This window comes from Haliotis cracherodii, unplaced genomic scaffold (genome assembly GCF_022045235.1).
Source record: "Haliotis cracherodii isolate W230 unplaced genomic scaffold, xgHalCrac1.p SCAF_3, whole genome shotgun sequence".
In the NCBI taxonomy this organism is placed as follows: domain Eukaryota; kingdom Metazoa; phylum Mollusca; class Gastropoda; order Lepetellida; family Haliotidae; genus Haliotis; species Haliotis cracherodii.
Window position 1 is genome coordinate 55,783,691 of NW_027266286.1, and position 25,247 is coordinate 55,808,937.

General features: G+C 41.7%; 1 protein-coding gene across 1 annotated transcript in view; it reads right to left on the reverse strand.

The window, feature by feature from the left end:
• Positions 1–1,224: 1,224 nt before the first annotated feature.
• LOC139475541 (F-box and WD repeat domain-containing 11-A-like) overlaps positions 1,225–25,247 on the reverse strand; it is a 38,542-nt gene continuing 14,519 nt past the window's right edge. Inside the window, exons 2-16 of the mRNA XM_071258731.1 lie at positions 22,463–22,633; positions 21,732–21,868; positions 18,171–18,347; positions 17,859–17,936; positions 16,142–16,307; positions 13,466–13,541; positions 12,858–12,940; positions 12,567–12,665; positions 9,620–9,810; positions 8,086–8,272; positions 5,726–5,839; positions 4,441–4,563; positions 2,590–2,774; positions 1,914–2,015; positions 1,225–1,364 (exon numbers count right to left, since the gene is read on the reverse strand). Of these exons, the coding sequence (XP_071114832.1) occupies positions 1,241–1,364; positions 1,914–2,015; positions 2,590–2,774; positions 4,441–4,563; positions 5,726–5,839; positions 8,086–8,272; positions 9,620–9,810; positions 12,567–12,665; positions 12,858–12,940; positions 13,466–13,541; positions 16,142–16,307; positions 17,859–17,936; positions 18,171–18,347; positions 21,732–21,868; positions 22,463–22,633 (2,013 nt within the window). The 3' untranslated portion in view covers positions 1,225–1,240. The remainder of the gene's footprint in view (positions 1,365–1,913; positions 2,016–2,589; positions 2,775–4,440; positions 4,564–5,725; positions 5,840–8,085; positions 8,273–9,619; positions 9,811–12,566; positions 12,666–12,857; positions 12,941–13,465; positions 13,542–16,141; positions 16,308–17,858; positions 17,937–18,170; positions 18,348–21,731; positions 21,869–22,462; positions 22,634–25,247) is intronic.

The following is a 25,247-nucleotide window of genomic DNA, read 5'->3' on the forward strand; positions in this document are numbered from 1 at the left end:
ACAAACTGATCGATATAACAAATGGGTTTTTTCTCCTGGCCATTTTTCTTATATATGCTGTATATATGTTTATAACAAACTACGGTTAGGGGCGGTCGGGTAGCCTTGTGGTTAAAGCGTTCGCACATCATGCCGAAGACACAGGTTCAATTCCCGACATGGGTACAATGTGTGAAGTCCATTTCTGGTGTCCCCCGCTGTGATATTGCTGGAATATTGCTAAAAGTAGCATAAAAACCATACTCACTCAAACTACTCTTCTAACAAACTAAACTTAGTGGTCCCTTTGAGTTCATTGTAACTGTAGTTTACTGTACATGCTCAACACCGGGATAAGACAAAACATGTGATGTGTCTTGTACTTGCTTGAGGTAATGTCAACTTACTGGATGACTAACATTGGAATCAATTCAAAATGACAGTATCAATAATTTGTTTAATATTCCTCTGAGAGAGACCATGCTCCTCAATATAATATAATTTCTAATCTAGGTCTGGTCTCTGTAATTACTGCACTAATGAAAACGTCCCTGTCTGGCATACAAACCCGAAATCTTCTGATTGTCAAGCCACAATGATGGCAGAAGCATTAGAAACTATTTTAAGGATTTTTGGAATGACTATTTTAGGACTGATTCAGTTAAACTTGTCAGCTGTGATACGTGAAACTGTGAAAAGTTTGCAAGGTAAGGAAGAATTGTGTCTACTGGCCCTGAGTAGGGTATAAGTTAGTTATCCCATATTTACCTCTGAGTGTGGACAAATACACCAACAGAATATGGAACTTCCTTGGCTTACAAGCGTTCAATGAAGTAAGTGTAGATTCAATGGCTAATGGCTGATGGGAATAACTCTGACATAAACATTGTGTAGCATTCATCCGCTGCTTGTGCAGAACTGTTGATGCGTGAACAGCACATATCCTTCCTTCCATGTCAGACGGATAACACAGACAAACAAACTGACAGGTACAAGCCACTCTGTAAACAGGTCCTAACTGGAAATACTTGTCAAAAAAATGTCTCATACATTGAAGTTTCAAGTTTCAAACATTGAAGTTTCAAGTTTCATACATTGAAGTTTCAAGTTTCATGCATTGAAGTTTCAAGTTTCATGCATTGAAGTCTCAGTTTCATGCACTGAAGTCTCAAGTTTCATACATTGAAGTTTCAAGTTTCATACATTGAAGTCTCAGTTTCATACATTGAAGTCTCAGTTTCATACACTGAAGTCTCAAGTTTCATACATTGAAGTCCCAGATTCGGATCTTGTGGTCGTAGGAAGCACTCGCAATTCTCAGTTCATCAAAGCGTATACAGTTCACCTGCTCTGAGTGGCCAACAAAGGTCTGAATACTCTCATCCCTGGAAAACACAAATCATTCAAATTAAATATTGGTGATAAATATACTGCTTAAAAGAAGTTCAAGTACACCCAATATTTTCATATGACAATAGACAACAACAAATATAATTTAGAAATCATCAAACTCTGTATCATGTTTTTTATGATAAGTGAGATTTATGCCAGCTTGTCAGCTTAATGTGGGAGGAAAGCCCAAAGTGATGCAGGTCCCAGACGTTTACCACTTTGGTGAAACCCACGAGCACGGGTATGGTGCTGACAAACCCACAACCTTCAGACTCTTGCAGGCTAAGGGATGCAACTGATCCCTTAGAGGACTACGCCACTGACACTTTCATACCCATGGTACCACTGGAATCTACAGTACTTATCATGGGAGAAAATATTGAAACATTCCTGAACATAAGTTAACTTGAAGAGTCTGAGACACTATATAGGTCTTGAAGCAAAGGTTTCGGTGTGGTGTTAGATTTGGATTTAGAACTGATATTATGTTTTTGTGTGCAGAACAAATGGTTTTTCTTTCTCAGGAACATGTCTGTACGTACTTGTTAACATCCCAGTACTTGAGGAGGCCATCTTTACCAGCGCTGACAATCATCCCTTCAAACGTCTCGGACTCAGCTATCCGCAACTCTACACTTTCCACTCTGAAAATATTTCAAATCCTCATTGCCACCTCCTGACAGCTTGTTTGTTAAAGTGTTGCCAGAGCCGAGGCAACTGTACATGGAGACCCCAACAAGTAGAGAATAACCAGCGAGCTACAAGGAGTTATCTGTCCCTTATGAATAAATGGTGGTATACCTGAGCCTTTGGCAAGGGACTTACAGTATTCATTCAAAAAGGACAAAATCCGTAATTTCAAGTTTCGAGAAGGTTATTCTATATATTAATCATTGACATTTTAAGAGAGAAAATGACGGAAAAAGGGTATGATATGTCTACTCTACAGAGTAACTTCCCTGAAGGCAACCTATGGTTATATCTTTATTCAACCATATGAAAAGTCAGAAGGAATGGGTGCATTGTCTTAAAAGAAATGCGAACATTAGTGACTTGCAGTGTAACCATAGAGTTCTACATAATTTTTGTCATTAAACAATATATCACATGACTAACTACGAATCCCGGTAGAACTGTGGGTACCCGGGTCCTACTCAGTACCCACCCGACCCGGGTACCTGAGTTACCCGTCGCAGCCCTATTGTGTATATATCTGACCTTTTGCGATGTTCCTGGAAGGTCCTGATTAGCTTGGTGTCCTTGACCCTGTACAGACAGATTGTCTCCCCATAGGAGCAGGCCAGGTAGCCGTGGCTGAAGCTGACGGCCATGATGGAGGTGGTCTGGCTCACCCATATCACCTTCTTACACTTGCCGGACTCACAGTCCCACAGTCGGACACTCTGCACAACACAGGCAGACTTTCTCAATGATAGCATAGGAAGATAATCAGACATTTGGATGTTATGATTGAGTATTCAATAGGGGGGGGAGTGTCATTCGTGACCAACTCGTGTTATTCCGGGACAAGCCAAATAGCGACTCGTGCCCCACTCATGGCCATTTTTGCGACTGGGTTCCGTCTTAGCGCAAACAGGCATACCTAAAACTGTCAACTCGTTGCGTAATGGTTCACATATATTTTCCCATATATTATATATATTTCAAATGCACATCGGGATGTGCGGAATTATACAGTATGATTGAACACATTTAACTGTGTCTTGGGTATATTTTTAGATGCAAGACATATGTAAAATCAAAAATTATTTATGAGGGATTAATTGACAAAGAACTTGAAATCATATGCCCATTCTGATTGGTTTGTCATATTTTCACACATACAGTCATCGATAGGGGGACGAGTCTTCTTGCAGGTTACGGAAAGGGGCCGGTGGTGACGAATGGGGGGGAGGGGGGTATGAATCAATAGGGTCACTATCGAGAGAAATGTTTCTACAGCAATAGTATTGTGATTCTTAAAAACACTATTGCTATATTGGAAAATATGTAGAACTTGTGCATCAGTCTGGATTATGGAGCTCCACTTCTGTATTCTTTTATGAACACACAATGCCATTTAGAAAGTGGTCAAATGCATCATTGCAGTACAGATGCTAGTGCCTTCATCAAGAAAGTGTTAAAAGCTAGATTCAGCATGTCATAAAGTTGAGATTAATTTGGATCATGAACATAGGATTCTCACACACCTAAGGGGCATAACTCTGTACAGCAAATTGCAGCACCTCAGACAACTTGGTCACACAATAACGTTCTAGTTAATTATCAAGCAATGTTGTTCTGGTAAATATCAAACTCATAGATATCATATCATATGCATTACATCTCCACTGTATTGTGATCAACACTGTTGACTGGGGCACTACCATAGCTTAGTATGAATCCATTTGAATCACACCATTAAAACCAGTTTGCCAATCAGATCACACTCATGTGTACAAGACAAATCCTGTGTGATGCTACTGACAGATGGGGACACCTCAACCCAAATGTAGCAAGGCGATTGTCTCCAGGGTATTTGATGGAAACAATAAAGATGTATTATTTACTGAACTAAAGAAGACGTATTATTTACTGAACTGAAGATGATGCATTATTTACTGAACTAAAGAAAATGTATTTATTTACTGAACTGAAGACATTCAATCTTGAACTGACTTTTGTAATATGAAGCATCATTATCAAGTCACTACACTGATGGAAAGTTATGGGTAATTTGCCAACATTTACAACTGAATATTAAGCTCTGGGAAATTAATATAGATTGTGAAATGAATGGGAATGTGATGCAATCTGAATGGTTGAAAAACAGGATTGCATGGGATTCAAAGCCTGGAATCTCCTGGACTAGTCACTGCACCGAATATTTTCTTGATAAGCGTCTTTTTTTCCTCACTCCCAAATTTGAAAAACGTTCCATTCAGCTTGGGGAAATGGACACGACATTAACGAAACATCAGTTTGGATCAATATTTATCAGAAGAACTTTGATTTTGATAATCTTTGAACATAATTTATCAGTTTATTTTCTCAGTGAAATATGCCTACTCTGTCTGCTGAGCCTGTGACGATGATGGCCCCATCCTCCGTCATATCGACCGCGAAGACGGCAGCATGATGTCCCCTGAGCGTGTGCAGCAAGCGACAGCGGCCGATGTCCCACACCTTCGCCTGGATACAAGCAACACTTTGACACAGTCAACATTGTCATTTTGACAGGAATTAGAAATATCAATTTCAAATCTGTCCTGATATCGATAACAAATTGATATCCTCTTTTCGGGGGTTTATCCAGACCTGCTGCAGCTGATGTCCCGCACCAAATCTGCAGCAAATGTTAGTCAAACTTCCCAATTACAACTAATGTGATGACTTGGTAGAGGTGACTTGTATTCCACTGACAACAGGGCCGAACAGGAGGAAGAGGCTTAATTGTACATGCTTGTATTAAGTGCAATGTTACAGTGGAATTTTGAAATACCTCTGAAATTTTAAAAACTTTAAAAATTCCTTATTTCAAACAAAATAACATTTTTTTTCAAATTTGATTGCCAAGGGTACCGGATATCGCTGTGTATAAGGCGAGTTTTTCGTACCTAAAATGAGGGGGTTAAGAAGGGGGGTCGTCTTTTACACGGAGTCAAAGATCTCACATTTTTTTCAACTGGCGATGTCAACCGGCGTCCGATAGCCAGCCCAGCATTTGACAATAAAACTTCGCATTTCGTCCTAAATAACTGTTCCAATAACTATTTTCATACATAAACATGATTTGTAATTCTTTTCCTTGAATGAAGTTTAATCATTTCTGCAAATATAGTTGAAAATGACCCTCGCCTCGATGCAGATTGTCAAACCAGCAGACACTGTAAAACAATCAACATCCGTAATTCGAGAGCCGGAAGTACTGGTAAGCATTTGCATATTGCACATGTGACCTAACATGTGATAACCGGTGAAGCTGAAATCAATTCCCGCTGTTTTCACAGTTGTATTAACAACTGTTGGAGACAGTGTGAATAAGTGATTGTGGAATAAACACGCTGAATGTGAAGCAAACATAAGCCTTACTTACATAAGGTACTTAGTTTGAAATCCAAGATAAATACCGGCTTTTCCCTCAAACTGTTCAATATATACTCACTGCAAACAACACTTAATCTAGCACCGTAATATACCTATGGTTTACATTCCAATAGCCATTTCATCCAAACATTTGCCCATGGGATAATTTATATATGTACAGGTTTCCATTTATAACATTTCTTCATTTATTTTTGAGCAGTGAAATCCTGAAATCGGCCAAGAGTTAGATCTGTGTGGTCAGTCTCACCGTCTTGTCCTGTGATGCTGACACCAGCGTGCTGCCCCTCCTGACCATCGCCCACACTGGCCCCTCATGACCCAGTAGCGTCCGAGTGGTACCACCACTTCTCAAGTTCCAGATCTGGAAATAAAATGACAACAAGCATGAACTACTCATATCCCCCACCAATATGACATGTACGGTTGTGTGCAAGGCAAGAAAAATTGTACGCTTTTCAAGTTCTGCTCCGGAAACAAGCACTAAAGCCATTTTCAGTCAAAGTCAAAGTCGTTGCAATGGAAACTTGAAATATAAGTTTTTAAAAAAATCCCAAACTATCAAAAGACACCAGTTCATCACTAGACCTATCTATATGCCAAGTTTTGTTAAGATATCTCTCATGGTTTTTGAGTTCTGCTCCAGAAATGCATTGTGATGGACGGATGGACAGCATCCATTCCTATATCCCCTTTCCACTTTGCAGCGGGGGATAATAATTCACATTTCAGTCGAAAAATCAATATTTTCAGTTATTCAGTCACTTAGAACAAAAACACAACCGCAAATCTTGAAGTTCAAATTTACTTAGTAAAGAGTTATCTCCCTTGATGCATTTTTTGCCAGCTCTATATTTGAGATACACTTGAATATTTAGCCAAAGAATACAATGTAGTCAAAATACATAAACACTAAAAAGAGTGTTTTATGAAGCTCTAGATATATAGACATTAACAAACTTGATAACCTGTCATCCACTAACTAGAACATATATGGTCCTGAGCACGAGCAACGAAACAACTCATCTCTGGAGTTAGGAGTGAGTGAGTGAGTTGTGTTAAACGCCACTTTTAACAGTATTCCAGTTATATCACGGCATGTCAGCTTAATGTGGGAGGAAAGCCCTAAGTGATGCAGGTCTTAGGCGTTTACCACTTCAGTGAAACCCACAAGCTCGGGTATGGTGCTGACAAACGTAGAAACATAATCGGGGTGAACCAGGATTCGAACCTTGATGCATTTTTTGCCAGCTCTATATTTGAGATACACTTGAATATTTAGCCAAAGAATACAATGTAGTCAAAATACATAAACACTAAAAAGAGTGTTTTATGAAGCTCTAGATATATAGACATTAACAAACTTGATAACCTGTCATCCACTAACAAGAACATATATGGTCCTGAACACGAGCATCGGAAACAACTTATCTCTGGAGATAGGAGTGAGTGAGTGAGTGAGTGAGTTGTTTTTAACGCCACTTTTAACAGTATTCCAGTTATATCACTGCATGTCAGCTTAATGTGGGAGGAAAGCCCGAAGTGATGCAGGTCTTAGACGTTTACCACTTCGATGAAACCCACGAGCATGGGTATGGTGCTGACAAACCTAGAAACATAATCGGGGTGAACTGGGATTAGAACCCACAATCATAGGTTTCTGGCTGCCCAAGGGGGACACAACTGTGCACAGCGAGGCGCCTTAGACAACTGGGCCACCCCTGCCCCCCCTGGAGATAGGAATAGATATACATTATAACCAGGGGCGGAACAACCAGGGATGACTGTGTTCTTCTATCTTCGTGAATACTATTTCTCAACATTGTATTGACAGCAAACCTCCGGTGATTAAGAAACAAAACAAAGACTTTTGAAATTATACTGTACTGGACTACCTTGATGTGCTATATTGTTTCATACAGAATGGGTTCACATTTCTAGGACTAGGCACACTGTAGCTCACCTATTTAAAATGATCTGTAATTATTTGAAAGAAAGACCAGAAAACACAGATCCTCAATAAAATGCTTTAAACAAACTTTCATGATCATACAAGAAGCATTAACTAAATTATGGTTCTAAAATGACTTTTTCAATAGTACTGATGTGACTGCCATGTTAAAGATTGGATCAGAACTCTGCAAGCATTGTTTATGGACATTTTTGTTGAAATCTATCCAAAAACATCATATTGGTCATATGATTGAAAGGCTAAAGATTACAATGCACGGTTGGATGGACACCAGACTCTTAATAAGTTCACTCATGGAACTGACCTGTGAAGATCCGGGGTAGAATAGATCTTCAGCAACCCATACTTGCAAAGGTGACTATGCTTGTCGTAAGAGGTGACTAACAGAAACTGGTGGTCAGACTCGCTGACTTGGTTGATGCATGTCATCGTATCCCAATTGCGTGGATCAATGCTCATGATGTCAATCACTGGATTGTCAGGTCCAGACTTGATTATATACAGACCAACGTCATATAGCTGGAATATTGCTGAGTGCGACGTTAAACAACAAATAAACTTATGGAACTTATCGGACTTATTGATGCTCATGGCCAGGTGAGCTAAGGATAATTACTGGCCCCTTGACATAAACACACCCGTATTGTTGAGTCGTACGAGCCGCTGATGAGGAGATGCTTGGTGTAGAAGTTGAGGCACCAGACTCCGCGGGTGTGTCCCTTCAGCGTCTGTAACAACTCCCCGGACTTGATGTCCCACAATTTGATCGTCTGGTCCAGGCTCCCGCTGGCCAGACGGGACTCGTCAAATGTCACCGATAATACACTGAAAGTAAGAAAGTGAGCAAATACGGTTTTACACCAGTCAGCAACTATATCACCGCAGCCTATGGGCAGTCCTTTTGTGCTCACTGACGTTCTTTCGTACACATTGTTCTTTCTTTTCTTATGACGTCTTTTCGTAACATTTGACTATTAATATTGCATACTTTTGACATTTATTTCAACTTTGTATGTTTAACCCTCGTCTGTTTGTTTTGTATTTTGACCTTAAGTAGTAACATTTAGTTCTTTATTCATAATATTTGACCTTAATTGCGTACTTTTGTCCTTTTTTCAACTTTGTTTTTTATACCGAATGGCCGCCCATAGCAGCCTATTGGTAATTTGTGGACCTGATTCAATCTTATTAAAATCTTATCTTAGTTCTCGCTACCACTTAACAAAGATCTGAGGACATCCCATTACTGGAACGACCTTTCGCAAACTTTGACCGACCAATGAAATGACTAAAAAGAAGTTGACAATATCCAATCAGAAAGCAGCTTCTTCGAGCAATACAGTATTAGTTTCAAACTGGTGACTTTCATTCCAGACTATAGAAAAATATTTTGTCAAAGTTCTCCGAGGAACATCTCTCAAACTAACAAACAGAAAATTCTGGAATATGTCTAATAGATGGCAGAGATTGCTATACAAAATCTCTTCCGATCAAATGGTTCTCCGATTGAAGCGAGAGATATACGATGATTTTGATGGAATCAGTTGTGCAACCAGTAACTGTGACGTTCAGAATGCCTCATGTTAACCTTGTCAAGGTTGCATGATTAGGAAACACATTCCGACTGTCACTTTCATGATCTAGAAAGCAACGCTCTGATTGGTCGGATGAAAGTTGCTCTGACATGAGCTGTAATGGGATGTCCTCAGATCTTTGTTTAGCAGAAGCGAGAACAAAGATCTGATTTAAATGAGATTGGACAAGATTAGACCACTGGTTGATTGTGTGAGCAGTCATCCATTAAATAGAGTGAGTGAGTTAGTGAGTTTGGTTCAACGCTGATTTGAGTGAGTGAGTGAGTATGGTTTTACGCCGCTTTTAGCAATATTCCAGCAATATCACAGCGGGGTACACCAGAAATGGGCTTCACACATTGTACCCATGTCGGGAATCGAACCCGGGTCTTTGGCGTGACGAGCGAACGCTTTAACCACTAGGCTACCCAACCGCCCCACGCTGATTTGAACACGTTATGAAGTTATATAGTCAGAGTAGTACAATGGACTCTTATGATTATGGAAAGGATATCTTTACTTTTTTGGATCAGTGTGCACTCCAATGTCATTGTCAGCACCCCGTGGAGTACACTACCAACTCATGGGCAGTTCTTACCTCTGTGTGTGTCCTTGGAGATCTATTTTTCGGCAGACGCCATTGTTCCAGTTCAGGCGAAGGTACATGTTGTCCCGAAACAGTTTCTTCCAGATTGGCGCACTGTTGACCCTGACCTCCAGCTTGACCTCGCTGCACTTTGACCTCCACAGCTCATTATTGTTGGTGAGGCTCTGCCAGGTCTTGTTCACCTAACATAAACATATTTAGATGAATCTTCTGCAAATCACTGTGTGAACTGGGTTGAATCTATGCAGAAGCTCACACATTTTCCTTGAAAAAGATTATTGCAAGGTTGACCAAGAGGTTGAAGGTCCGTCTGCTGATCACGGGTTCAAAGTCCATACTCCCCTCAATAATTTTCCTTAGTATACTAGCACCATATCCAATCTTGTCAGTCTAGCAGTTTCTAAAGTCTCCTCCACATTTGTCTCAAGCATAGCGAGCTAATAGGCCAAAAAATTAAAGCCTCTGCAAATACTTCCCCAAGAAAACAGCAGGAAAATAAGAGTAACCTGTTGAACATATTGGCAACTCTTTGTGACAAAACTACCGTATATCGCTGTGTATAAGGCGAGTTTTTCAGACCTAAAATGAGGGGGTTAAGAAGGGGGGGCCGTCTTATACACGGAGTCGAAGATCTCACATTTTTTTCCAGTTGTTTCACTTTCAGTTTTAACTGGCGATGTCAACCGGCGTCCGATAGCCAGCCCAGCATTTGACAATAAAACTTCGCATTTCATCCTAAATAACTGTTCCAATAACTATTTCCATACATAAACATGATTTGTATCTGTTTTCTTTGAATAAAGTTTAATCATTTCTGCAAATAAAGTTCAAAATTGTCTGATATTGAAGCATGGTGTAGTGTACATGCTCACAAGGTTGGCACATTTTACATGAGGAATATTGCTGTTAGTGCAATGTTATGCATCTTCCTGAGGCAAGGGCAAGGACTTCTATAGTCCAGTTTCCACCCTTGCCATACTAGGCATATTCATTATAATATATTCAAATATATTTCTAGCGAGACTGTCAACATCTAAACGGAAGTTGTATTAATAAAATGCCTGGGTTATTATGTAAAATGCCCGGGGATGTAATAACATCCCTGTTAAAGTCACTGAAGGTTTATAAGTCTTCGTGTGATGGAGGACGGTAGTATATAGAAACCTGGGAGGTACCGGTACTCACAATGATAACCAACATGCAGCAGGTTTTGTGAGATCCTGCAGACACTTACCCTGGGAGGTACTGGTACTCACAATGATAACCAACATGCAGCAGGTTTTGTGAGATCCTGCAGACACTTACCCTGGGAGGTACTGGTACTCACAATGATAACCGACATGCAGCAGGTTTTGTGAGATCCTGCAGACACTTACCCTGGGAGGTACTGGTACTCACAATGATAACCGACATGCAGCAGGTTTTGTGAGATCCTGCAGACACTTACCCTGGGAGGTACCGATACTCACAATGATAACTGACATGCAGCAGGTTTTGTGAGATCCTGCAGACACTTACCCTGGGAGGTACCAGTACTCACAATGATAACCGACATGCAGCAGGTTTTGTGAGATCCTGCAGACACTTACCCTGGGAGGTACCGGTACTCACAATGATAACCGATATGCAGCAGGTTTTGTGAGATCCTGCAGACACTTACCCTGGGAGGTACCGATACTCACAATGATAACCGACATGCAGCAGGTTTTGTGAGATCCTGCAGACACTTACCCTGGGAGGTACTGGTACTCACAATGATAACCGACATGCAGCAGGTTTTGTGAGATCCTGCAGACACTTACCCTGGGAGGTACTGGTACTCACAATGATAACCGACATGCAGCAGGTTTTGTGAGATCCTGCAGACACTTACCCTGGGAGGTACCGGTACTCACAAAGATAACCGACATGCAGCAGGTTTTGTGAGATCCTGCAGACACTTACCCTGGGAGGTACCGGTACTCACAAAGATAACCGACATGCAGCAGGTTTTGTGAGATCCTGCAGACACTTACCCTGGGAGGTACCGGTACTCACAATGATAACCGACATGCAGCAGGTTTTGTGAGATCCTGCAGACACTTACCCTGGGAGGTACCGGTACTCACAATGATAACCGACATGCAGCAGGTTTTGTGAGATCCTGCAGACACTTACCCTGGGAGGTACCGGTACTCACAAAGATAACCGACATGCAGCAGGTTTTGTGAGATCCTGCAGACACTTACCCTGGGAGGTACCGGTACTCACAAAGATAACCGACATGCAGCAGGTTTTGTGAGATCCTGCAGACACTTACCCTGGGAGGTACCGGTACTCACAATGATAACCGACATGCAGCAGGTTTTGTGAGATCCTGCAGACACTTACCCTGGGAGGTACCGGTACTCACAATGATAACCGACATGCAGCAGGTTTTGTGAGATCCTGCAGACACTTACCCTGGGAGGTACCGGTACTCACAATGATAACCGACATGCAGCAGGTTTTGTGAGATCCTGCAGACACTTACCCTGGGAGGTACCGGTACTCACAATGATAACCGACATGCAGCATGTTTTGTGAGATCCTGCAGACACTTACCCTGGGAGGTACCGGTACTCACAATGATAACCGACATGCAGCAGGTTTTGTGAGATCCTGCAGACACTTACCCTGGGAGGTACCAGTACTCGCAATGATAACCGACATGCAGCAGGTTTTGTGAGATCCTGCAGACACTTACCCTGGGAGGTACCAGTACTCACAATGATAACCGACATGCAGCAGGTTTTGTGAGATCCTGCAGACAATTACCCTGGGAGGTACCAGTACTCACAAAGATAACCGACATGCAGCAGGTTTTGTGAGATCCTGCAGACACTTACCCTGGGAGGTACCAGTACTCACAATGATAACCGACATGCAGCAGGTTTTGTGAGATCCTGCAGACACTTACCCTGGATGCCTGCAGGAGTTCTACGGGGGAGAGGTAACTGAGGATCTTCAGGGCCAGGTGTTCCGGCAGCAGGGCCAGGAAGTCCCGGTACTGCTTGATCTGTGGGGACACAGCAGGGCAATTACAAAACATATTCTCAAATATATTGAAAAACAATATCCAAGGTATATTTTCTTTCCCACCATTGGTAATGAAAGCAGAAGTTACAAAAGTAGTTGATATAGGATATTTTTGTTTAATGAGCAGGGTCTTGACTTCCTAGATAAATACAAGTAGATGTTCTATACTTACAATGAGGAAGTTTGAGATAAAGTAATGCTGTCTCGGGTCTAATTTTAACAGCATTTTGTGGAAAAATTCATTTTTCCTAGTATCTGAAATAGAAATTTCAAGCAGTTTTACAGATCATAATTCTTTTGTACAGTCATTGAATAAAAGTAATTTTGCTTTCCAGATTTTTTTCCCCAATTTTCCGTTTTTCTAAGGTCAGAACATGCAAAATAAATTCGGAAAATATATTCCCGTATTCGACATAATAGGTGCTCAGGGCGTTCTCAAAATTAGAAATAGAGGGCTCTTATTAGAATATAATTTTTGTGAAAAAAAAGTTGAAAGATCCTAAATTTTGTGGTTTATGCTGACAGCCTGGAATGATACAAAAGAAAAGTCTGTGCGTATTATACACGACAGATATATTTTTCCAGAATTTAATTGCCCATAATCAAGGGTGCATATAACACACGAGTACATATTATACATGAATAAATAAGTCTTTTGTACATTGATCAATCGGAATAGGCGCTAATTGTGATGGTTCACTAGGCAATATATAAGCAAATTAAAGTGGGGCACTTATTCCTTGAATACGGTAACAGCATAAGATTGAAAAGTGTACCCACTATCCCAGACATCTGTGTACCAGTACATCAACTCCTGGGCCTCGTCAGACAGTGGACAGGGTGGAAGGGGGACTCTCTGCAACAACCACCATACACGTCAGGTTTGAAACAGGAGAAACTGCATGTGATGTCACTCAGATACCAATGTCATTAAAATCAGACCTTACAGCTCTCTATTGCTACACAAAGATCTAGGGACATCCCATCACAGGTCATGTCACAACAAACTTTCATCCGACCATTCAGAGCGTCACTTTTAAGATCTGAGGACATCCCATCACAGGTCATGTCACAACAAACTTTCATCTGACCAATCAGTCTTGCTTATAAGATCTGAGGACATCCCATCACAGGTCATGTCACAACAAACTTTCATCCAACCAATCAGAGCGTCGCTTATAAGATCTGAGGACATCCCATCACAGGTCATGTCACAACAAACTTTCATCCGACCAATCAGAGCGTCACTTACAAGATCCGAGGACATCCCATTACAGGTCATGTCAGAACAACCTTTCATCTGATCAATTCCTGCATCAGACATCACATGAATATAGCAACCAATTCCTGTGTCAGACATCACATGCAATATGGCAAGCAATTCCTGTGTCAGACATCACATGCAATATGGCAAGCAATTCCTGCATCTGACATCACATGCAATATGGCAAGCAATTCCTGCATCTTACATCACATGCAATATGGCAAGCAATTCCTGCATCTGACATCACATGCAATATGGCAAGCAATTCCTGCATCTGACATCACATGCAATATGGCAAGCAATTCCTGCATCTGACATCACATGCAATATGGCAAGCAATTCCTGCATCTGACATCACATGCAATATGGCAAGCAATTCCTGCATCTGACATCACATGCAATATGGCAAGCAATTCCTGCATCTGACATCACATGCAATATGGCAAGCAATTCCTGCATCTGACATCACATGCAATATGGCAAGCAATTCCTGCATCTTACATCACATGCAATATGGCAAGCAATTCCTGCATCTGACATCACATGCAATATGGCAAGCAATTCCTGCATCTGACATCACATGCAATATGGCAAGCCATTCCTGCATCTGACATCACATGCAATATGGCAATATGTCAACCAACTGCCATCTGACAAATGGCTAAAATATTCACCCCCTCTCCATTAAGTGACATGCAGGGTACTACAAGTGCAGTGGGTGGGGAAGAGGGGTGGGGGAGGAATTGGTCTGAATAACAACAATCAACACTCCAGTGCACCACCCAACAAAGCCTAGGATCCATGCATACTTACTGTCTTAGGTTCATGGTCAATAGTTCTTGATTTGTCTTTGGCAAAAGAAAGTTTCAACTAGTGTTGAAGAAAAAGAAAATATATTCATAGATTTCAGTATAAGAATAAGTTCCTTAATATCCCTGTAACCAAATTCAATAGGAAATTTAAGACCTTACTTTTATCTTAAAGTGAAATAGATCTAGAGCTATGAAGAAGCAAAAGCTCATCAAATGCTTCTATATTCTATGCCAACCATCCTTCATGCAGTTATTTCATGTCCTGTCAACATGGTCAACTTGATACCGAGGGAAAGTGAGGAGAGATGAAATGGGGTTTAACTTCGTGTTCAAGATCATTGCACTTATTTGGCGACATGCCTACACATGTGTGTGTGGTTGCTTGTACTAGTTCGGACTAACGCTGTCTAGTCCATCGTGCTAGTCTACTGAGAAACCATCACACAGTTTAACATGGACACCAGTGATTGATTTATCCCCTTAATGCCGAGCGCCAGCAGGGTAACAACAAGTACCATCTTTTAAAGTGTTTTGGTATGATGCAGCCAGGGATTGAACCACCAACCTTCAGTGACAGAGCAGACACTTTATCTACTACACCACAAAGGGTGGGTCTGATGCTGGAGGAAAGCCCTGAGTAATATTCTGTCGACAGTTAGTTTGGCAGCTAAAAAATCAAGGATCATCATAAGTGCCAATCTTGGATTCAACCCATGACAAGCAGATCCTGGCAGCTACGGCTTCGTCCACTGTGCCACCTGTGTTCAACTTGTAGTGTGGCTATCCTCATCTTCCTAAGGCAAGGGAGTTAACTGACTGTAAAAGTCCAGTTTCCAACCATGCCGAACTAGGATGGAATTTCTGGCATCAATCTTTGTGCCAGCAGTGGCTATTATGAGTTATGTCCCTTCTATGTCCCTCCGTTTTGACCAATCAGATTCCACCTCTCATATCACTTGCATTTGTTTCAACCATAATGGCGGCGCCCAGTCAAGACGATCTGATCGATAATCAAAATTGTTTTTATTAATATAAAGGGTCTTATTTTGCGAAGTGCATCCAATCACATGAGCTGCTTGAATAAAAACATGAAAAGATTTGGAAAATATCTCTTTACGCCGAGTTGGAAGTACACATACTTTGACCGAAATCTGCATGGCAGTTTACAAACCGGATGTCGATTTCATCACACGATTTTGATTGGACTCTTAGTCCAGCCAAAATATAACTCCATAATTGCAGGCTAGTTCGGCAAGGGTGGAAACTGGACTTTTATAGGTAGTTAACTCCCTTGCCTCTGGAAGATGGGCTATCCTGGGCTGCCTCGCCAGACAGCTGGTCGTCCCACCACCCCCTTTCCCCTACAGTTCTGTAGCTCACCCTCCTCTTCTTCCTGGGTCCTGCTACTGCAGTGGAGAGGAGCTGTGAGTCGGTGGTGGAGCTGCCTGGGTTGGGGGAGTCAGAGGTCAGGGAGGCTCTCACGTTGTTGCCGACACGTGGCGAGGTCTCGTCCTGCATGTGCCGCCTCACTGGCATCTCCACAAACCTGAAACAGCACAACAATAGTAGTAACTCAAACGAACAGAAGCAATGTTGCAGGTAGCATAAGATATTGAGTCTTTACTTTCAATCCTGATTCATCAGCTTGCAGACGATCCATCCCAGGCTCCCATTCCACAAAACGTTCTTACAATGACAGTCGTAAGCCTATGTTAAAATATGGGAGTTACATCAACTTTGCGCTGAGCCTGCTTTGTGGAACCCTGGAGCCCAGGAGCCAAGGAGCCCTGGAGCCCAGGAGCCCAGGATGTAAGTTCTACTATTCAACCCACACCCACTTCTGGGATAAGACCCTGGTACCCTTGGATGTCCAGAAATAGAAGAATGTGAACTGACAAAGTCAACCTATTCAAACCTTATCCCTGAGATATGTGTGTAGTGGGTGAGTGTGAGTGAGTGAGGTGGGTTTAACACCATTCTGGGACTAATGCTGCTATGAAGAGAACTACTTGTCACTGATCCATGCCTCCCTCTCAGCCCACTTGCCTGAGGAGTGTGTCGATACCTCCCCTGACCCCACCTACCTGAGGAGTGTGTCTATACCTCCCTCTGACTCCACCTACCTGAGGAGTGTGTCGATACCTCCCTCTGACCCCACCTACCTGAGGAGTGTGTCTATACCTCCCTCTGACTCCACCTACCTGAGGAGTGTGTCGATACCTCCCTCTGACCCCACCTACCTGAGGAGTGTGTCAATACCTCCCTCTGACCCCACCTACCTGAGGAGCGTGTCGATACCTCCCTCTGACCCCACCTACCTGAGGAGTGTGTCGATACCTCCCTCTGACCTCACCTACCTGAGGAGTGTGTCGATACCTCCCTCTGACCCCACCTACCTGAGGAGTGTGTCGATACCTCCCTCTGACCTCACCTACCTGAGGAGTGTGTCGATACCTCCCTCTGACCTCACCTACCTGAGGAGTGTGTCGATACCTCCCTCTGACCCCACCTACCTGAGGAGGGTGTCGATACCTCCCCTGACCCCACCTACCTGAGGAGTTGGTCGATACCTCCCTCTGACCCCACCTACCTGAGGAGTGTGTTGATACCTCCCTCTGACCCCACCTACCTGAGGAGTTGGTCGATACCTCCCTCTGACCTCACCTACCTGAGGAGTGTGTCAATACCTCCCTCTGACCCCACCTACCTGAGGAGTTGGTCGATACCTCCCTCTGACCCCACCTACCTGAGGAGTTGGTCGATACCTCCCTCTGACCCCACCTACCTGAGGAGTGTGTCTATACCTCCCCCTGACCCCACCTACCTGAGGAGTGTGTCGATACCTCCCTCTCAGCCCACCTACCTGAGGAGTGTGTCTATACCTCCCCCTGACCCCACCTACCTGAGGAGTGTGTCTATACCTCCCTCTGAGCCCACCTACCTGAGGAGTGTGTCTATACCTCCCTCTGACCCCACCTCCCTGAGGAGTGTGTCGATACCTCCCTCTGACCCCACCTACCTGAGGAGGGTGTCAATACCTCCCTCTCAGCCCACCTACCTGAGGAGTGTGTCTATACCTCCCTCTGACTCCACCTACCTGAGGAGTGTGTCGATACCTCCCTCTGACCCCACCTCCCTGAGGAGTGTGTCGATACCTCCCTCTGACTCCACCTCCCTGAGGAGTGTGTCTATACCTCCCTCTGACCCCACCTACCTGAGGAGTGTGTCGATACCTCCCTCTGACCCCACCTCCCTGAGGAGCGTGTCCATACCTCCCTCTGACCCCACCTACCTGAGGAGTGTGTCGATACCTCCCTCTGACTCCACCTACCTGAGGAGTGTGTCTATACCTCCCTCTGAGCCCACCTATCTGAGGAGTGTGTCGATACCTCCCTCTGACCCCACCTACCTGAGGAGTGTGTCAGTGCGCTGTGCAGGGTGTTGCTGCATGTCGGTGCTGTTGCTGATGCTGCTGGTGCTGCCCCACTTCACCACTGCTGCCTGGTGTACCTGGGGCAGCTTGGCCAACACTGACTTAGATGTCAACTTGAGCAGGCTGGGGGCTGACTTGTTCACTGGCTGAGATCTGAAACATTTAGGAGAATACGTGTCTTGAGATTTGCCGTTGTTATTGAGTATTTGATGCCCAAATATTTGGCATGTGATACTGATATTTTCAACCACTCAACCACTCACACCACTTCTCACTCACTCACGCATTCACTCACTAACTCAAAGACTCATCTACACAACCACTCACTTACCCATCCTCCTTTATCCAGGGTACTAATATCTCCATTCTCTTATGATAAATACCCTCGACTATTATAATTCAACAACACAGCTTTGTTTCAAAGGTGTCGTAACAGTTCCATGTCTCTTAAAACTACTTTTGAACAGAATTTCTCTCACACATGAACAGGAAATGAATAACCAATCAAACTGCCTCGTCTAAACATGATTTCCATATACATTTACATTCAAAGTCACAGACTTGTACAACTGAGCCCTCGATATATTTATCATAATTTTGCTGAATAAAAATATACAATACTTCTACCCATCAAGTATGTTAACAAATTTAAGTAATAAAAAAATCTATCTCAAGTAGATTTCCTTGTTACATCCTGACAATTAATATCTTATGAGAGTACTTGTTTACAAATATGCTTGTGCAAGTTTGTTTTAATTTCTATTCAACAAACATCAGGAAGCATTACAGTAATTTTACCATGTAAACACTTATTCCACAAGAAAACACCCCAACTCGGGACCAAAGAATCAGATACTAGTATCACTACAAAGAAATTTCTAAACCTTTAAAAGAATTAACTTAAAACATCTTGAAACAAGAAACTGTTTAGAAATACTTTTCCTTAAACCATGCAACATAAATGTAAACAAGTAAGAATTAAAACTCCGTGAAAAAAGAAAAATGTTTCTATCATTTGAAGAAATCTTATTGGGCTTCATTGAAAGAAATCCATTTTCTTCTCTTTTATCTCTGATTTTCTTAGCGACAAATTACTTCAATAGATACAAAGTGTTACATGGCTTCTATCAAGAATTTCACATTCCTTCTTGATTTAGTTATAATTTTTACATTAAAAAGAAATTCTTTGAATGTCTACAAAAAATATCTCGGAATGGATATCTTGAAATGAGATTCTCACATTTTTTTCTTTATAAAAGAAAAAAAACAAAAATATATTTTTGTGTCACTTGCTCGAAAACAATCTTCCATAACATAAGAAAATGATATTTTTCATCGAAGGCCTATTCCCACAAAGCAATGGTAGTACAACCCAGCATTCCACAGACTAATTCAACCCTGTAACCTCCGTCCACTACAGCAGAACACAATCTTCAGATTAGGAACCACCAACCTGTCAGAGTGCTCCAACTGATATGCCAGCGTACAGCCTTATGAATATTCATTAAGTATTAACCATCAGTCATCAATGATAAGAGGTAAAGTAAACAAAACAACAATACCTTTGTGTTAAAAGTTTTCAGATTTCTAAGTACATTTATATGTCAATATATCCTTTTATCTAAAAGGTCAAATAACTTGAGGCAATTTCAATGTACTGATTTCTAATAAATATTTATGTAGAATCAGGTATTTTATGGGAAACATAGACATATTCTGGACAACAAAATGATCTTTAGTACTGAGCTTTTTATTGGGTTACATGTATACACTCTACAAGCAGCAAGCCATTGAATAATAAACTGGTAGAAAGGAAGTATATCGTTCAGATTTCAGAACAGTAAGGCCAATCAATCTGTTGATTATGAATCCATTGACTCTATTTCTAAAACTTGACCTGTCTTTCTTAACATGTAATTTCAAAGTAATGATTTCCAAAAATATTCTTTTAGTATCTTGTTACGTCAATCTCATTAAAATCAGACCCTAGTGAGTGAGTGAGTGAGTGAGTGAGTGAGTGAGTGAGTGAGTGAGTGAGTGAGTGAGTGAGTGGGTGGGTGGGTGAGTGAGTGAGTGAGTGGTTTTACGCCACTTTCATCAATATTCCAGCAATATCGCGGCGGGGGACACCAGAAATGGGCTTCATGCATTGTACCCATGTCGGGAATCAACCCAGGGTCTTCACTGTGACAAGGGAATGCTTTAACCACTAGGCTAACCGAGGCCTTGTGTTATACAGCAAAACAACATCTATAGCACATAGTCAAGCATGTCATACGAGACTGTATTCTATTCATATCAGGTGTTGGTATTCCCTTCCGCTTGATTAACTCCCAAAGTAGATCCCCACTATCAGAGACCCATTCACAATACCTGGTCATAAAGAGGAGTGAGTGAGTGAGTGAGTATGGTTTTATGCCACTTTTAGAAATATTCCAGCAATATCACGGCGGGGGACACCAGAAATGGGCTTCACACATTGTACCCATGTTGGGAATCGAACCCAGATCTTCTGCGTGACAAGCGAACGTTTTAACCACTAGGCTACCGACCACCCCATATCAGATCATAGGGACCAGTCATTCATCATAGGAGGGGGTGGGTAAAAGGAATCAGGGGAGGGAGGGTCACCCCAAAGTAGGACAGTCTCGAGGGGAGGGTCCTAAAATATAATTGAGTGAGTGTGTTGGGTTTAACACCGCTTTTTGACATTATTCCAGTTATATCATGGCGTGTCAGCTTATTGTGGGAGGAAAGCCCGAAGTGATGCAGGTCTCAGACGTTTACCACTTTGGTGAAACCCATGAGCACAGGTATGGTGCTGACAAACCTAGAAACATAATCAGGGCGAACCGGGATTCGAACCCACAATCATAGGTTTCTGGCATGCACAAGGGACGCAACTCTGCACAGCGAATTGCGGCGCCTTAGACGACTGGGCCACCCGTGCCCCCCCTAAAATATAAAACACATACTAGAGGAGGCCAGTAGAAAATGGACATTTGATAATAAAACATAAAAGTTCTTGTGCATTTTGTCTTTTCAGTCCATAGATCCATAGATCTTTGTTTAGTGGTAGTTAGAACTAACATGTGATTTTAATGAGATTGCGCGTGAGTGAGTGAGTGAGTGAGTGAGTGAGTGAGTGAGTGAGTGAGTGAGTGAGTGAGTGAGTGAGTGAGCGAGTTTGGTTCAACTCTGATTCGAACATATTATATAATCAGAATAGCACAATGGACTCTCCTTTAGTAGCAATTTCTTATGATTATGTAAAGGTTTTGTCACTTTTACCTATATGAACAGTAAAAGTAATTCTCAATGTATTGCTTGAGTGAGTGAGTGTGGTATTCAGCAGTATTCCAGCTATATTACAGGGGACTGTTACTGAGTCTGGGCCAAGCAGTGGGGTCGGACTTTAATGAGATAAAATATCTGCTACATTTACCCTGCTATTGGTGTTTCAGTGGGAGGAAGATCGGAGAGACAGATGACATGATGAGTAAAAGAATATCTTCTCTAACAGGAAAGATGCCTCACCTGGACTGCTGGGGGGCAAGATGAGGGAGCTTAATGCATTCTGTGTCCTTGAACTTGGCCTTTACATCATCATCAAGTTGAAGATAAGCTGACTTCACTCGAAAATAATTATTTTGTCGCAACCTTGTAATTTTTTCCTGAAATGATACAAACAAGGAAAAGATGTGAAGGTTGGGTTTGTGTGAGGGGTAAGAGTAAGGTGATGGCATAGGTGGTCGTATAGAGATGGAGGGGGTTGGTAGGGGTGAAGTGAGTGAGTGAGTGAGTATGGTTTTACGCCGCTTTTAGCAATATTCCAGCAATATCACAGCGGGGGACAACAGAAATGGGCTTCACACATTGTACCCATGTCGGGAATCGAACCCGGGTCTTCGGCATGACAAGCGAATGCTTTAACCACTAGGCTACCCAACCACCCTGAAGGTGATTGGAGAGGTGGGAGGAAATGTTGAAAATGAACATTAACATGCAGGGCTAAATGGAAAAAAAAAGGCAGCACTCTCATATTATTCTGGATATTTAATACAATATGTAACATAAACTTATCTGATTGGCTTAAGAAACACTGTTCCTTCATTTCAATTGGGTGGTCAAATATTACCACAGGGTCTGCCAGGATTTGTCACACATGGTGGTATTGTATTGGATCAACAGACAGAATTGTCCTGAGATTTATGATATTTCAGGATACCAAACAGCGCAGTATACACTCCAGTGATGTTCCCACCCACCTTGAGCTCCCTGCTGGTGTGAGTGCTGATGGGCTGGAAGTCGATGTCGGGGAAGTGGCTGCGGGCGGTGTACATGAAGTCGCGGTGCAGCGTCGGCTGCATCACCGTGTACAGGAACTGGAACTGGGTGTAGTTGCTCTTACGCAGCAGCGACTCCAGCAGACAACATCGCTGCAACGACATGTACAGTATAGGCATACAAACCTACTTATGTTGCAATATTACTGCAACGAAAAGTGCACAAAATGAGAATTGAAAATTATTAGCTTCAAAAAGGTCTCATAACTTGAAATATATATTGAATATTAAATGACAACCCTGTAAATTGCACAACAAAATGTTTTTCATAAACAACACAACTGAAACTTTCAACCATTTCAGTCACATCAAGACCAATTTTTTTTAAAAGTTAGCAAAATATTCACAAACAGGTACAAAACAATGTACCCGAAATATGAAGTGATATATTATATAAACATATTTATTTCCTTTAAGTGGAGGAATCGGCAAACAAGCACACTTTGCTTATCTGAATGCCTCTCCCAAACATAATACACACACAAATTACAATGTATTGAAAGTGACATGAGAAATAGCATACATTGTATAAATGACATTAGAGATAATTATTGTTCTGTAAGCATGGTAAGCGTTTCCTTACTCGATTATCTTTTGTAACTACAGCTACATTATTATTTACATCCAGCACAACAACATCGCAGTATCATAAAGCAAAGCCAGCATCTAAGACAAAATCTCTAATTCGGCAAGCAGATAGAATAAAACTGTGCACTGATTTCAAAATGTCAAGATTTGTAACAGTCGTTAAATGTGAATTACCATTTAAAATTGAATTTAAATTGTAGCTTTTTATGAAATAATACATATTTTGCCTTAATGTACTGTTTAAGGGACATGTAAGAAAGAAATGAAGTGCATCTTCCGTGTGATCGCCACAACAACATCTCGGGCTGTCGGATATAACGCTGGCAAATTTGTCGACGCTAAGATCGCTGCAGCCAAGCAATATGTTGTCATTGTGCTCTACCATTTATTTCATATCATTGTTTGTGGGATCAAAGGTCTGTTTGTTTTCTTCACAACATACAACTACCAACAACAGCAATCAGCTGATATTGACCACCTGAACAATGAGGCTGAGACTGGATGTAATAACAGTGCACAAATCAAAGGGCCATGTACACCGACTCAATCACCATCAATAACATGCAAAGAACTAACTCCAGGCAATATTACAGACCTCTCCCATCACAAACAGCCATGATTCAAAACCAATCACACTTTCCCCGATGATTGCTTTCCAATAAAACACACCATGATTTGATTCAAGACCCACTGCACATGATGTATGGTCTAGATATCACTCACTGCACAATTTTGAATTTTATTCCTCAACTCAAAACTCAAGTTACTAGGTACATATATTTCTCAATCACAGGTGTCAAGATTTATTAACTATCGAGTTATTTGTACTGGCCGGATCATATTTTATTGCCCAAACACACTGGCTTCTCTTTGATAGTGAAGCTTATTGTGGGTGTACTCTCAACGTGGAGTGACAAGTTCGTCAGGAAGTCAAATATTGACGGATCCCTTGAGTGTGACTGTGTATTATACAAGTGGCAAAGTGTTGGACACCTGATATGCAATACATACATGGCCATATATTTAAATCTGGCAACCACTGACTCATTCCACAATGCGATCTCAGCGCTACGACTACTGTGAGTCTATGTGAAGCATAGGCACTACAACAGCTCTAGTGCGAAGATCAGCTAGTGGGTTGTATCGGAGTAAATGATTCAATTTAATGTCATTGTGTAATTTATGCATGGTACTTCTGTTTCTTTAATTTTTCAATTTGACCAGAGGCATCTATGTCCTTGTTTGAGCTGTTACGTTCCTATACCACATGATGTGTTATAAGTAGATAAATAATATCATCATACCTCCATGTCAGAATGATGAGATCTGATTGGTCCATGTGATCTTGATAAAATATGATGTATCCTGCCTTGAAGTGTAATAAATTTCTCAGCGGGGAATAAATCTCTTATACCCCGCCATGAGCAATACAGGCTGCACATGGATTTCTGAGAGGCAGAATAAATCTCTTATACCCCGCTACAAAGCAAAAAGCTGCACGTTTTTTCCAAGTCACATGAAAGTCATGCGACAAAGCACAAGTTAACCTCAGCTCCATCGAACAGCTGATTTCAATCAATTTTGAATTTGTGTTGAATCTTTTACAATGTCGCATTAAAACATGTTGGCAAGATAAAATCGTTTTAGCAGGACCCCTCAGCACCTCCTGCTCTGGTGTAAACCCTAACATAAGGTGCATAAAACCTGAAAAGATTTTTCAATACGCAATCTTCTGAAGTGTGATACTTGGGCATAATTAATTCAGTCACCACAGAGTGGCCCTATATGTAGCAGCTACACAAATACCCACCAATCCAACATTTAGCAAAACAAACATGGCTTCTTGAGTATGAGGAGCACAGTAATTTGATTGGACAAGAACGTGAAGGTAACTGTTTAGAACAGGAATACATGATTCTTTTTATAGATAGCAACTTCTTTTTTTCTTTTTATATTTTTATTTTCATGATCATTCACTTCAAGTTAATAAATCATCCACCTGATGAAGGAGCAAGAAGTAGCTCTGAAACATCGTGACAAGGAATAAAAGAAGTTGCTGTCCATAAAAAGTGTCATGCATTCATGTTCTCCAAAGTTCTAATGCCTACAAACTCCATTC